Raw genomic sequence first — 15,498 nt, 5'->3', positions numbered from 1 at the left:
GCTCCTGTTAGTGGGCACCACACATCTCACTGCTTACTCCTTAACGCATTTCACCCTCCCCAGAACAAATGCGGTGAGTTTGTGTCTACTGAGGAGGGCCTGGGCTCTAGGGGTAGGTGCTGTGAGGTGCTCTCGCGCTTTCCGGCAGGCTAGATATCTTCAAACTCTGAGAAACGGGAACATTTTAACGGACTGCAGAAATAACCAGTTGTGCTTCAGGTTCTCTCCCTTGCTGAAGTATCCGTAGAAATGTCGGAGGCTTACTGGTGATACACCCTTGGCCCCGTCGCCGTAGGTGCGGCCCTGCCGCCAGATGCCAGGATCAGACGCAGAGCCCACCTCAGCCGGGCTCTCTCCGGCTGCAGACGCCCCGCCCCTGCCACCTACGTGCATCTCATTGGCCGGGATCTGTGTCCGCCTCGTTTCCTGACTGGTGGCTGCTCCTGTCTGTCTGCGCGGGGGGCACATTTCCGCATTGAGGGGGCTGCTCCAAAAGGAGGGGGAGGGGAGGTGTATAGGGAAAAGTGGGCAATTGGATGTCGGGAATCGGCAACCCGGCCAGCCCCTGGCCTACGATTGCTGGCAAAGGGTTCAAGGTGTGCATATGTGAGGGGAGAAGGGGAGCGAGAAGGGGGCCTCAGATGTGACATTCAGCCTGCGAGCCTTTTCCCCAGGCGTCATAAACGACCCCAATTTCCCAGTTCCTACAGGAAGAGGAAGGTGGGTCTCGGCGGTTCGGGGAGGGGCGGGTGTGTAGAGCCACTCTCCCCGACCTGCGGTGGGGCTCGGGAGGCCGAGTCTGGGGTTCGCAAGAGCGCTGGGCAGGAGCGACTAGAATGTGTGTGGGGTGGAGGGAAGGTCGGGGCCCTCTCGGGCTGCTGGAGGCACAGGGGTTCTCCCCTCGCCCCGTGATGTCCGCTGAGGGGGAGGGGCAACGCAGCCCCCGGCCCGCCCGAGAAAAGCCCGCGCGGCTAGGTTTGGCCCCTAGCCGCGGGAAGGCGGGGGGCTGGAAGTCCCAGCTCGCCGGCCGGCGTGGGGAATTCTTAAAGCCTCCCAATCCCAGAGTATTTATAGGCTGGTAGGAAAGGTGGTATTGCCCTTCTTCGCGGGCCTCTCCCGCTTCCCGACTTCTGCTTGGCCGGGGGCTCCTGTTGATGGGTTTCCTGGGGAACCGGCTGGAGGTTGGACAGCAGCGAGGGGAGGGGAGTCGGGGGTGCGGCCCGCCAGTCCCTGCGGCGGTCCAGCCCGGAGGGCGTGGGGACCCGGGGGCGGTGAAATAGCCGCTGTAGATCCGCCTCTTTCATTGATGAAATTTAAGTTCGTGTGATTATACCTTTTCCGGGCGTCTCCAGTTGGCCCTCGTTTGTGTCGGGAGCTCAGTGTAGGCAGGAGTTTCAAGCGGACTCTCCGCGCTAAGTTTCTGTCTTTTGAAGTAGGGGAGGTTTTCCTGTTTTCTTTTATTGTCTTTTTTTTTTTTTTTGGAGGCAGTTTTAATAGCTTTGAATAAATTCTCCCTTAAGTGACTAAACGTAGGAAGAGGAACAAGAACACGTCGATTAAAGCAGGGAAGAGAGACCTGCTCTATAGAGTGACTGCTCTAGAAATTTAAAAATATATATACATATAAGCCAGGATATTTTAATAAATCCTAAAATGTCGAGATTTGTACAAGGTAAGGCATGCTTATTTCCCTGGGTTGCTTCAGCCGAATTTGGGTACTGGCCGTGGTGAGCTTGGTGGGTGGTTTGGAAGTGGAAATGTTCTTTTGAGGTATTATTTGCGAAACCCTTTTCGTTTAATTGACATTTGAGCTGCTGGTTTGGCGTTTCAGATGCGTATAATTTATACCCCTGTGCTCTGCTGGTTTAGTTCTGCCTCCCTGAAGACAGGTTAGTAGCACTCTGGATTCCAGGGATAGTGGCTGTACAAGAGGATAAAACAGGATTTGGGCTCCTGATTAATCCCTGTGTTCCTTTCCTGGTCGAAGTCAAGGTAACTGTGTGTGAACGGGAAGGGGAACTGGGAGGGTTGAGGGAGGGCAGGTGGGTTTTGCAAGGACTGTTGGGGAAGCTTTAGTGTTCTCAGCCTCTACTCGGTTTGTGTGTACGTGGTTTGAGTCTCAGATTCATTTATTGCGAAACCGGGAGTAGCTCGTAGAAGCTGGAGGTCATTTCAGCAGGAGAAATGACTTTGCTGCATTGCTGTACTTATTTTTTTCCTTCTTTGAAATCTGGAAATATTATTAAGGTTTCTTTGAAATTTGAAAATTGCCCTCTAAATTCTACATTTGTAAAAAAAAAGTTTAGGGAATGCTTCTCAACTGAGTTAAGCAGTAACAGTGCCTGTATATATGAGTGTGTATGTCAGTTGTACACATTGAAACTGCTGCTCTCTCAATCCTCTGTCACCAATTTGGATTTATCTTCTGGTATGCAAGTAAGCCCTTTCTAGAAGACCCCAGAATACGAAAGCTTCAGCTATCTTGTTGGACACACAGCTAGAAAACTTTACAACCACTTAAAATGTGACTCTTAATAAATGAACATGTACTTAAAAAAAAATTGTGTAACAGCCATTATTTGACCCAGGAATAAAAATGCCTTAGTTCATTTTCTATCACTATATTAACTCTTCTTTGAGTTTTGTATAATAAAGAGAATTTGACTCCCTTATTTATGGAAACAGGACATTTAATGCCTGCCTTTAGCCCTGAGCTAAATGTCACTTGTCATTAGACTTTCAAATTCATATTATACCTTATTGTAGTGAGAAATACTTAAGTTCTGATTGAATGGCTCAGTCAAGAAAAGAGTTAACTGTTAGAAATTTGCTGTTTTTTTTTTTTAACAACAACAAAATTTAAATATCAGGAAGTCTGTATTTTGCAACAGTATGCTAGGGAGAAGTGGACAAGTAAGTCACTTTAAAAAGTAAAAATATTAATTAAACTCCAGGTGTTCCTTGTAGTTATACTTTAGCTTGCAGAGGTGGTGAGCAATGGCTGATATCACAGCCTTTGCTGTTAATGGCTGTCTTCAGGAGATTCTAAAGCAAGAGGTGGGGGGCCTAAGAGTTGCTGTGTGTTGTCGTTATTCATTGTCATCCACTTTTTAAAAAAATAAGCTTTTTATTTTGGAACACTTTTGGATGTATAGAAAAGTTGCACATTTGTCAAAACTTAAAAGTTATCCTAGGTACATCACCATTAACTAAACTACAGATACACCCTGCTGTTCAATGATTCAGGTCCAATACTGCATTTACTTGCCATCCACTTTTACTTTAAAAGGGAATTTTCCTTTTAAATTGGCAGTTTTGCACAAAAAGATGATACTCACCCAAAGTAAAAATTGAACATGATTGTGCTCCTGTTTATTAGTTTTGTACTTCAGGTGTGAGCCCTTTGTATGTTTAATTCTGCTTCTGTTATAAGTGACAAACCTAAATGCTAATGACTGAGCCGTTTCCACAGATCAGTTTTCAAGTGTAAGGAGTGGGATTTTGTTTCTGAATTTTTTTGGCATTGGGCCAAATTGATCTTTTCAGTATTAGTTACTGATATTCTACTCATTGACACTTAACTTGTACCACTTCATTGGGGAAAGACTGAACAAATACTAAGCCAACTGTTTCATATGTTGTCTCATTTAAGCTTCATTAGAGCCCTAAGAGATAGTAAGTTATCCTAACCTTACAGCTGAAGAAATTTAAGTATCTTATCCAAAGTTCACAGTAAGTACTGAAATTCACATAGAAATGTGTCTAAAATCCTTGTCCTTTCCAATAGCTCTTGTTGCCTCTTACATTAAAAACTTACCTAAAGACTTGTTTCTCCAATTAGACTGTCAGTTCCCTGTGGGCAAAGACAACATTATATCCCTGGGGAAGATACAGTGCCTTCATGGGCAGATGCTCTGAAAGAATTTGTCACAGATGACAAATGAGAAATGACATTTTCCATGTACTTTTTAGTAACTTAGCCTGCATTTTTGGTTGAAGTTTTTATATAATAACACCTCTTAGATTACATAAATATTGAGAAAAATAAAAGTATATGGATGTAGGTTTGAACTCTGTTACTAACAGGTGATCTTAGGTCCATAGCTTTTCTGAACCTCAGTTTCTACTTATATATAAACATTGGGTATTAAGACATACTCCACAGGGTTATTGAGAAGCTGAAATGAGGTGAATTATGTTGGGGAGGAAGAACTTTCTTCTGTTGTTCAAGGTTCTTCTAACAGTCAAATTAACGTGAGAGATGAACAGGAGAAAAGCCAAAGTATAATTATGTATGTATGGAGGCCAATAATGGAATTGAGACCCAAACAAATGACCAAGGCATGGAGTTTTTATATACTGGACATCTAATACGTGATTTTAGACAAACATAATCTGTGAGACATCAACAGCACAGAGGAAATTTAGGTTTGGGAACTTCAGCTAGTAAGGAATTCTAAGTAGCATTTGGGCTGGGGTGGTGAATTGGTAAAAAGTATTCACAAGGTTTGTTTATAGAGGCTTCTTTGGATTTGAATCCCCTGCCCCTGAGGATAAGGATGTCTCTTTACCACCAGGTGCAGGAAGGGCACCCTTCACATGGAGATTGGTATCCTCATTTCAAGGCGTGGGGGAGAGGGGGATCAGAGAATCAATCCCTCCTGCATCTGCTGGGTCTCCAGTGATTTTAATCCAGAGTAATCAGTATGTCATTGTGGAACATTTGGGGCAGTCTGCCTTGGTCCCTGTATGAGTCACATATTAGATGTTCAGTAAATTTTACCTTTCTTTCTTAAAATGAAGGTAACCCTTCACATAGCATTGCCACCATAAGTATAACCACATGTCATCAACAGAAACAAAGCAGGTATGACAGTTCCATATTTTCATATTCCATGTTTGGTGTTTAGGCCCCCAGCACTTGGGAGTTGATATGTTTAAAAAAAGTTAGGGTGAGAATGAGGAAGCTTGAATTATGATGTGAATACATGGTTGTTTCTGTTCAGTCAACGAAAGAATTTTTGAGTGCTTACAATGTGGAGTGCACTGTGTTGGAATTTCTTGTGTATCCCTTAAAGTGGGCACTTGAAATAAAAATCTGGGTGTTATACCTGTGTGTTGTATACATGTGTTCTTGAATGTTGTGAAACTTGGGGTTGCTACACCTCGCTTGAAACTCTTCTCCCAGAACTAGGCAGTGAGCTGTATAGGAAAGCTGGGCATCTCCCTTGTCAAGCACTTTGACCATAAGTTATTATTACATGGAAATGTTCAATTAATAATAATATTTAATGTTGATAGACAGGAGAGTTTTCAGTACATATTCCTTGACCAAAATAAGGTTCGACTTTCTTTGGTCATCTCCCAAGTCTGTGTTCCTCAGGCACTTAAGATTCCTTCTCATCCGAAGACTTCGCTGGGTCCTGGGCGTAATTCCCTAGCTGGTGTGTTCTGCCTTCAGGTCACCTGCTTGCTTGTGAAATTACTTCTGCATTTGCTAGTTCTCTCCAACACAGGGTTTGTTGCAGAGCCGCCAGTTATTCTAAATAAATCTGAGTACTAGCTAAGTAAGAAGGACTCCTTGTCCCAGGTTGGAGATGTTAGGGGTCAACAGCAGCTGTGACTTTCTGCCAGGTTTTTCAATGGGTGCCATTTGGGATTTTGCTTTTTAAGAGTTCTGAAAGCTACAGGGTAATCTCCATACATGATTTGAAATTTATAAATGGTGCAGGGACTGTTGTCATCTAGTCAGTTACTATTGTCATGTGCTTCTACTATGATATTAGAGGAACATTTTAAAAAACTTTTTAGTAGCCATTATCTGTCTAAATTATATTAAAATGTCCCTTCATGTTCTTAAATTGAGGTACTTTCTTATATTTCAGGGGAAGCCATTTGAGTACCTCTGTGTCACTTAAAAAATATTTGAGGCCTGTTAACTTTCCTATTTGTTGGAATTCTCTTTTTATGACCTTTTTGGTGATTCCTGTTTGGTAGATGGCAGCTAGCCCAGGAGATTAGCTAAGCTAATTATAACTGCAGGGGTCTCAGATGAATACAGGGATGAGAAGCATTCTGGGGCCTGGTTGAGGAGATCAGGCCTTGGCCTGGTTCTTCTCAAATCCAAAGACCAAATTTAGCCTGTTGCTAATTGTTTAGATGAGTAGGATGCTTTTAGCCCAGGGGATTGTGGCATGGATTTGAGGCAGTACTATAGGTGGCAAAGCAATGACTAAAGCGCACTCCTAATTTTTTAAAGATGTGGCTAAGGATTCATTATACTGCTAGAGAGAGAGATTTAGTTAAATTCAAAACCACAGATATAAATGGAAAATTAAAAGAAACTCAGAGTTGAACTGAGGAAAACTTTGACTGTTTTCCAACATGGACCTTGTAATCTTTATGGTTAAATTGCCTTTGTTCCTGATAACTGGGTCTTTGTTCTAGTAAGATGGATGAAGCTTACAGAGGAAAGAAGAAATTGACAAGGAATATTAGAGAAAGAAATATTAACTGGTATACTTAATGGAAGTGCCATTTTAATATTCTGAAGATAAATTGAAAAATAACTTTAAAAGGAAATTAAGATGTTAGTTTTGGACCGTAGCCGTTCTCTTGTAATTTTGTTCTGCAGAGACCATTCTCTGTGTATGTGTATTTTTTCTTCATAGAAAATGGTCATATTTTATGACATGTAGCAAAATTTTTTTAATTAAAATATTTGGATACTTAATTTCTGTGAGGAACATAAGTTGTCCTAATGAAAATGTTCTAGGTAAAAGAATAAATACTAACAATTCCCAGACAAGCAGAATAAATACTGAAAAGTATAAATACTGTAGTTTTCAACAAGTTGTTTTTGGTACTTTTTATGGAAATGCAAGTATTAGGAGTTTCCACAAACTCAAATATATCCATTATTGAGAAGTTAATGTAAACAAATATTTGAAAATCAAACTAACTCAGGATTATGCATAAAAAAATGAATAGAGTTTACTGTACTTTCTGTAATGCTGTTCTTCTTGATATCCATAATTTATGCTATTGGAGAAAATCCTAGTATTAGCATAAAACTGCTGAGGGCTTGAGATATAGTGAATGTTTAAATATGATTCACTTACTACCCTTTTGGTTGCTTTAGAAGCTGGAGTTTTTCTAAAAGCTGCTGTCCTTTTGACACAGCCTACATTTTCTTTTCTGAAATACCATATATAGAACTTGGTGTAATAGTGTTTGAATTGTGGACATCTTGGTCTTGGGTAGTTTGATGGACTGTTCGAGGCACAGTGACAATTATTTGAAACCGTATGTCTTACATCTCTAAAATTCTACCACCTGGCATGCATATTTCTATTAATAACTTATTAAATTATTTGAAAGTTGGCTTGCTAAGCTATCAAAGAAAAATTAAACTTTATTTTACATGTGTTTTGATTGGGATACTACTACATTTGAAAACTTTCCTAGTTCTCTTAATTGGTGATGCAAGCATCCCCTTCAGTCTGTTGCGAAGTAATCATCTAGGGCACAAATACTGCCTCTGCCAACAGACCCATTGTTTATTTTTCTCAGTCTTTGCCAAATGAAATGAACTGTGCCCCCAAACCATTTTGACAATTAAGGATTGTTTCTGAGAACCACAGAGAAATTGGCTGTGCTGTCTTAGTTACTTTACATAAACAACAAAATGTTTTATTTTCCAGAACATTTCTAGATATTTGTTAGTTTTTCCTGTGTGAATCAAGAGAGTTCCCTGTTTTTCTGTGATTTCACTTGTATATTTAAAAAAAAAAAAAATTCAGCATATTCATGTACATGCAATAGTTGTATTATGCTTAATCTGTTTTTAATTGTTAGTAACCAAATTGTGAAAAATACTATTCTAGGGGGCATTACCTTTAGCAATAGCTCCACATGCTCCTTGGCCACAAAGACCAGCAGGTAACTGGAATTGTGTTTTCCTCTAGTTGCTGCCTTGGCAAAGGCTGATGTAATGTTTCACTGATACTATTAATAACCCAGTCTAGAATTTTTAAACTTCCAAAAACTGCAGGAAAACAGTAACAAAGTACTATGCACTGTTTGGGGTTCATTTATACCAATGATTAAAAAAAAAATGTTAGCTTTGGTAATAAAATATTTGTAAAGTGCATAAAAACTTTCTTCGATTTTTCATTGCCCAGAAAATTAATACAGAAGAAAAAATTGAAGCACATAAGAGAATGCTTTTCCTGGAATATAGTTTTAATCTCACATAATAACCCCACATAATAGACACAGTTGAGTTTTGCTGGTTTTCACTCAGATTTGGTGTTGTACACTTGGAGGTGGTAAACCTTATGAATGTTCTGTATCCAAGTAAGGGGAGATCTTCCTCCAGGAAGGAGAAGCAGGGTACCAGCTGTTTGGATTCCAGTTCAGCACTGCCACTGTGTCCTTAGGCAAGTCAGCATCTCTGGGCCCCTCTTTCATCTCCAAGATAAGAGAATTGGACTCACTGACCTTAGAGCCTTTCCAAGCTTAAAAGTTTTATCTAAATGCACATATATCAAATTACAGGGCAGGCCTGCCAAATCCTTTCTCAGTTCTTGATGATTTTATGTTGTGCCTTTTCTCTCCTCAGTAAATGAGTGTGATAGGCTCCTTGGCTTGCCTTATTTCTTAGCATCTGTTAAACTTAATGCAAAGTGGTATTATTTAACTTAGTTGACACATCTCTTCAGATTTCTGTTTCCCAGAAGTGATATTTTCTGGTTGTTCTTTTTCCTTTTTCTTGAAATTTTAAGAGCTACTGTGCTGCATGAGAGCAAGGTTAATCTTAATTACTAATGAGAAGCCTGGTTTATATGTGAATTCTAACAGTTAAAATAATATTTTTTAAGTAAGCAATGCATAATTAGCACAAATCTTGATTAGCAAGTAGCTCTTCATATTCAGTACTGGAGCAGTTCTCAAAAGCCTGGTACCTTTTTATTTCTGTTACCAAAAAGCATTTATTAAGCATTCATATGTATGTAAAACTGAGTCATTTAAAAATCTATGCAAATGTAAACAGTCATGAAAAAACTATAATAACATCAACTTTAATACTAAAAGATAGTATAAAATTGATCATATAATATCAACTAATTGATTTTTCTTATATGAGTGACATGGACTATATTTTTCCACATTTTTTCCCTAAATTAAGCTAAATCTAAATATATAAATTGCCCGATTTTGTTTAACCTCTAAAGTTAGTGAAAAAGAAATTATACTGACATTTATACAAGATAATAAAAATGGAAAAGAAATTTAGAGGTCATTTTGCCTAGATTGCCTACCAGTTTGCAATTTCTTTGATCACATCCCTGATACCCTTACTGATAATCAGCCTCTGCTTGAGAAGCTATAGGGACTTAAGTACTTAAGACAGTCCGTACTTTTCTTACACCTGCTTCCCCATGACAGAAATACTGGCTTTTTAGCATTTTCTGCTTGGCCTTATCAGGCACTATTCCACTAGGCTGGCCTCTATGAATACCCAGTACATAGATGTGTCATGAGAGGCTCTTATTCATTTATTTAATAAACATTACTTGGGTATTTACTATGTCTGAAACTCTGTGTTAGGTGGTGGGAGTACAGTGGTAAACAAAATAGACATGATGCATTCTTACAGAGATCGTAATCTGTTGGGTAAAATAGACATTGAATACATTTTTTTTAATGTTATAAAGAAGAGTTTCAAGGATTTACCATGTGAGTATGTAATGAACAACTTGCTTAGTTTAGAAGACTTCTAGGAGGAGATTCCATTTAAACTGAACTGACAAATGATAAAATAGAGGTTGGTCTAGCCACTAATATGACAGTTTAAGTCTGGATCTCCAGTTTTGTTTTGTTTTTTTAATGCATCATCAGGTGCCTATACTGTGCCAGGTGCTGAAGCAGGTGTTGGGGGAAAAAAAATGTTGAATAACTTAAGATACCTTGTGCCTTTAAAGAGCTGCAGGCAGTCATCTAAGTAAAGAATTAAAGTTTTGGGGGTATTTGGTATAGCACAGAGGAAGGAGGGATTAAAACCTTGGCATAGCAGTGTTGTAGAAAGGAAGGCCTCTTTGAATGCTCAGAATCTAACACTAGGAACACCACCTCCAAAACAGCAGAAGCTAGTCAAGTCATAGAGTTTGAACTTTGGGAGGCTTAGTGATCAGGGAGGTTTCCTGGAGGTTGGGATGATTCTCATAATTTTGGAATTTACACTGGGCTACTAATTTCTGATTTTTTCTTCTCATTTCTTCCTCCCCTCCTCAAAAAGTATTGAATGACACTTGAGATATGTGTTTTGGAACAATATTATTTAAAACAGTTGGGACACTTTAAATTTCATGGAGCAGAAAAATAGCAACCCACTTGGCTTAAAAAATGAGGGACTAGAATCTCGTGAATCTTGAAATAGGATGTTCCGGGGTAGGTTAAGTCAGTACAAAGACCGCATCAGTCTTTCCTTTCTTGTGTTCTGCTTTCTTAAGCATATCTGTCTCATTCTTGGGTCAGCTTCCTTCAAAGTTGCCAAATGACAGAAGAAACTGGAGGTGAGGGGGTGGACCCACACTTATTATGTCCAGGAGTGGAAAAGGTTGTATTTCTTCTCATGTCTCATTTTTCAGTGAGGAGCACATTTCTCCAAAGTCCTTTGGCAGACTATACTCTTGTGGCTCACTGGCCAGAACCATAATTATGTTTTATGCATAAACCAATCACTGGAAAGGCTTTAGACCATTCTGGGCCTGGTGCCATCTCCGAGTCACATGGCCTTGGGGCAGAGAACAGGTGACAGAATAGCACTGGGGTAGGGAGAATGATTTGCATGGCTCTTACAAGCATATTACCATAAGTGGAGTATAATCTGTATCTGAGCTATTCAAAGCAATACTGGCAGCATTTATTAGAAATGCATCTTCTATCCATTCCGGACCCACTAAGTCAGAATCTCTGAGAGCTTGCCCAGGAATCTGTGTTTTAACAAGCTGCCAAGATGATTTGTATGCACATTAAAGTTTTAGAGGCACTATTGAAATATCATAAATGGAGTAGGAAATTATAGCCTTTAGACATTTTGTTTTAGCACTTTTATCATCCCTGGCTATTCAAAAGGTACTTCAACTTAGCTTTTAAGACATGCCTGGCTAAGATATTTGTATTATTGCCCATCAAATGAAAATACCATGAAAAGAGGGAGAGAAGTGGTATGATAGGGGTTGCAGCTTAAGGGGTCCCGTCCACTCCACTTGGTAGCACCAGATTAGAGTGACAGGTGGGCCAACTAGTTAGAAAGCTGCTGTTGTCATGACAGGAGAGTGAAAATGAGAGGGAAATTAAGGTAGCAGTGGGAGTAGAAGGCAATGAATGGAATTGTAATTTATTGGATTGGATGTAATGTTAGGAGAAAGGAGGGAAGAGCTGTGACTGTGTGTGAGATTTTCAGATCACCTAGTAGTGACTAGGAGAATGTTAGTTAATGCTACAAGGAACAGGGAGGGCAGGGAGATGAATTTAGTTTGGATGATTTGGACATGTTGAGTTTGAGGTAGCCAGCTGAATGTCCAGAGGCAAAAGTTCTAGAAAGCTGAAGGGAATATGAGCCTGGAGCTTAGGAAAAAAAGAACAGGATGACAGGCACATATTTGGGAGTTATCAGTAAGGAGACTGGTAAGGGAATAATTGAGGGGAGAAATGGTCTGGGGACAGAATATTAGGAAACCCAGGGAGGAGGAGGAGGAGGAGGAGAAAGAGGAGCTAGTTATGGAAACTGAGGTCTGATCAGAGAAGAAGCAGAAGATAGAGGGTAATATTGGGTAACAATCCAAAGAAGAATAGCTTTTCTAGAAGGAGTATTCACATTCACAAATAACTGAGTTTCAAAGACCGCAGTGAAACCCAGAAGAGGATGGTTAGCTTTAGTTGGTCATAAATCTAGTCAGTATATGTTCTCAAATTTATTCATGGTTATTTCCAGTTGCCACTACATTCTTGGAGTTATATACTTACAGTAGTCACCCCTTATCCATGGTTTCACTTCCCACTGTTCAGTTGCCCACAGTCAACTGTGGTCCAGAAGCAGAAGACTGTACTTCTGATGTAGTAAACTAACAAAGCCTATGTCATTTACCTACTTCATCTCATCACGTAGGTATTTTATTCATCACAAGAAGAATTATTAGTACAGTACAATAAGATACTTTGGGGGAGAGATACCACATTCACATAACTTTTATTATGGTATAATTCTATTTTCGTTATCATTAATCTTTTACTGTGCCTAATTTGCAAATTAAACTTTATCACAGGTACGTATGTATGTATAGGAAAAAAACGTAGTATATACAGGGTTCGGTACTATCTGTGATTTTAAGCATCCACTGGGGTTCTTTCTTGGCACGCATTCCCCATGGATAAGGGGGGCTTACTGAACTTGGATCACAAGTCACTTCCTGGTGTAAGGTTAAGTGAACTCTCCAGTTCTCTGACTGTGGGTACCTCCCAGGGTGGGTTTCAAGGAAGGCTGGGACTGATCAGATCTGTCTAATGAGTGGTGGGAGGTGGCCTGGGGAGGGCTCCTCCCCACTTTGTTGCGTTTGGGGTAGTTCTTTCTGCAGTCTTTCCAGGGCTGTGAAGCTTGCTTTCTACTATAGTATGTGAAGTTGTTTGTGCTAGTATCAGGGTGTCAGGGTAGGGCATTGTGTATGCTTCTTGAAATGAAATACCTAAACTAAAAAACGAAAACAGTCACTTGGTAGATTGAATGTCTCTTAACCTCTTGATTCTGTTGCTTTCCTCCTTGTCCTCCCTTTTTTTTGGCTCCATTTGGATAGGGGAAAGTCCATGATGTTGAAATTTAGTTCTTGTGAACAAGGAAGAATTAGGAAATTGAGGTGGGATTAAAACTAAAAAAAAAAAAAAATTACTGCCTGTTCTACCCCAAATCAACTAAATTGCAATTAAGTCAATGCATGCACTTCTCGTAAAGCCCAGTTTTTATATGGTGGGGAGTTTCCTGTCTGTTCCATTGGCTATAAGAAGACATTCTGATAGAAGTGTTTTTGGAGCAGAGTGTTATTTAAAGATTTTGTGCCAAGGATTAAGGAGAGCCAGACTAGGAGGAAAAAATGAGCAGGATATTTCCACCTAACTGTGGTGGAAGGGGGCCCAGAATAAATTAACTTTCCTTCTGGGTTCCAATTAGCCTGTTCTGTGACCTTAGATAAGTCATTTAACTATTTCAACCTCTATTTCCTCATCTGTAAAATATTGAGGGTAGATTAAATGCTCTCTCTCATCTCTAAAAATGTTTTGATTTATGACTGAGGTGTGAAATGTTTGATTCCTAAAGGCAAGGAGGATCAATTCTCTGTTGCTAGGAAGTGAGGAGGGACAAAACATTTTAGGAGGTTAGAAATCTTGCATTATTCAGGGGATTCTTTAATTGACCTCTGCCAGAAGTGTAACCTGTGAATGTTAAGTCCAAAAACATGGCTAAGGTCTGTACTTCTTTTCCTACCAGAGATTCCAGGCCTGCCTTAAAAACTTCAGGATGGATTAGGAGGTCACTGCAAAGGAAAATGGTTCCTAGTTCTGTGGTTCTCGGTCTGTGTGAGGTGCTTGACAGACATTGAGTAGGCACACTTCCTTATTCTTTCTTCTTGAATATTCTTTGTTCCTTAAAAGCCCTTCCTTATTCTGTAATAAAGTACAGAACTTCATCCAGCACTTTGCTCAGAGAAAGGAAACAGCAATGGAATGGTGTGGAAGAGGTTGTTTTAAGTTTCTTTTGTTGTGTAAGCTTTTCATATTTGTCAAGGAAGTAGAAGGAATACAAATTGTTCTTCACTTTCACTTGATGCTATATCAAATAAATGAGAAGATCAAAGGTTAGGGATATTTGTCACAACTCAAGTTTAAATCTATGGGTTTTTTTTTCTTGAATCTGTGTCTGAAGGTTGGACTTGCTGTAGTTGGCAAAGATCACATGTATTAAATGTGAATCTTTCAGCCATCCTTTCTAGGCTTGGCTTGGTAGGGAGTATAGTGACATGGGTTTTGTGCATTTTGACTTTAAATCATGTACATTAAGAGGCTATTCTGCAGAGGGCATCTCTATAAATTTTTTTTTTAACTATTCTCATGTAAACAAATCTCCAACATGGCAATAAGTACATACCTGTCGATAACCACCCTAAATGTAAATGGTCTGAATGCACCAATCAAAAGACATAGAGTCACTGAATGGGTTAAAAAACAAGACCCATCTATATGCTGCCTGTAAGAGGCTCACTTCAAACCCAAAGACATACACAGACTGAAAGTAAAGGGATGGAAAAAGATATTTCATGCAACTAACAGGAAGAAAAAAGCAGGAGTTGCAGTATTTGTATCAGACAAAATAGACTTCAAAACAAAGTCACAAGAGACAAAGAAGGATATTACATAATGATAAAAGGGTCAGTCGAACAAGAGGATATAGCTATTATAAATATCTATGCACCCAACACAGGATCACCTACATATGTGAAACAAATACTAACAGAATTAAAGGGGGAATTAGAATGCAATGTATTCATTTTAGGAGACTTCAACACACCACTCACTCCAAAGGACTGATCAACCAGACAGAAAATAAGTAAAGAGACAGAGGCACTGAACAACACACTGGAACAGAGGGACCTAACAGACATCTACAGAACACTCCATCCAAAAGTAACAGGATATACATTCTTCTCAAGTGCACACAGAACATTTTCAAGAGTAGATCACATACTAGGCCACAAAAAGAGCCTCAGTAAATTAAAAAAGATTGAAATTGTACCAACCAGCTTCTCAGATCACAAAGGTATGAAACTAGAAATAAATTACACAAAGAAAAAGCCCACAAACACGTGGAGGCTTAATAACATGCTCCTAAATAATCAATGGATCAATGACCAAATAAAAAAGAGATCAAGCAATATATGGAGACAAATGACAACAATAATTCAACAACACAAAATCTGTGAGACGCAGCGAACGCCGTGCTAAGAGGAAAATATATTGCAATACCGGCCTACCTCAGGAAAGAACAATCCCAAAAGAACAGTCTAAACTCACAATTAATGGAAAGGAAGAACAAATGAGGCCCAAAGTCAGTAGAAGGGGGGGATATAATAAAGATTAAAGCAGAAATAAATAAAATTGAGAAGAAAAAACAATAGAAAGGATCAATAAAAGTAGGAGCTGGTTCTTCGAGAAAATAAACTATATAGATAAACCGCTAGGCAGACTAATCAAGAAAAAAGAGAGTCTACACACATAAACAGAATAAGAAATGAGAAAGGAAAAATCACCACAGACACCACAGAAATACAAAGAATTATGAGAGAATAGTATGAAAAATTATATGGTAACAAACTGGATAACCTAGAAGAAATGGACAACTTTCTAGAAAAATACAACCTTCCAAAGCTGACACAAGAAGAAACA

At 39.4% G+C, this 15,498-nt stretch overlaps 1 protein-coding gene across 4 annotated transcripts in view; it reads left to right on the top strand.

Annotated features, from left to right (window-relative positions):
* Positions 1-488: 488 nt before the first annotated feature.
* Positions 489-15,498, top strand: part of UGP2 (UDP-glucose pyrophosphorylase 2) — a 50,015-nt gene continuing 35,005 nt past the window's right edge. Inside the window, exon 1 of one of the 4 annotated variants that reach the window (XM_036996651.2) lies at positions 489-596. Coding sequence is in view for 1 of the 4 variants with exons in the window: in XM_017673990.3 (XP_017529479.2) it covers positions 1,654-1,672 (19 nt within the window). In the remaining 3 variants the exon portion in view is untranslated. Of the gene's footprint in view, positions 721-1,312; positions 1,673-1,851; positions 1,993-15,498 lie in introns of those variants that run through there. The other 3 variants (XM_036996649.2, XM_017673990.3, XM_036996650.2) reach the window with 3 other exon arrangements.

The sequence above is a fragment of the Manis javanica genome, chromosome 1 (assembly GCF_040802235.1).
Source record: "Manis javanica isolate MJ-LG chromosome 1, MJ_LKY, whole genome shotgun sequence".
NCBI classification, from domain to species: domain Eukaryota; kingdom Metazoa; phylum Chordata; class Mammalia; order Pholidota; family Manidae; genus Manis; species Manis javanica.
The sequence above is the reverse complement of the archived record's forward strand: the minus strand, read 5'-3'. Positions and strand labels throughout refer to the sequence as shown.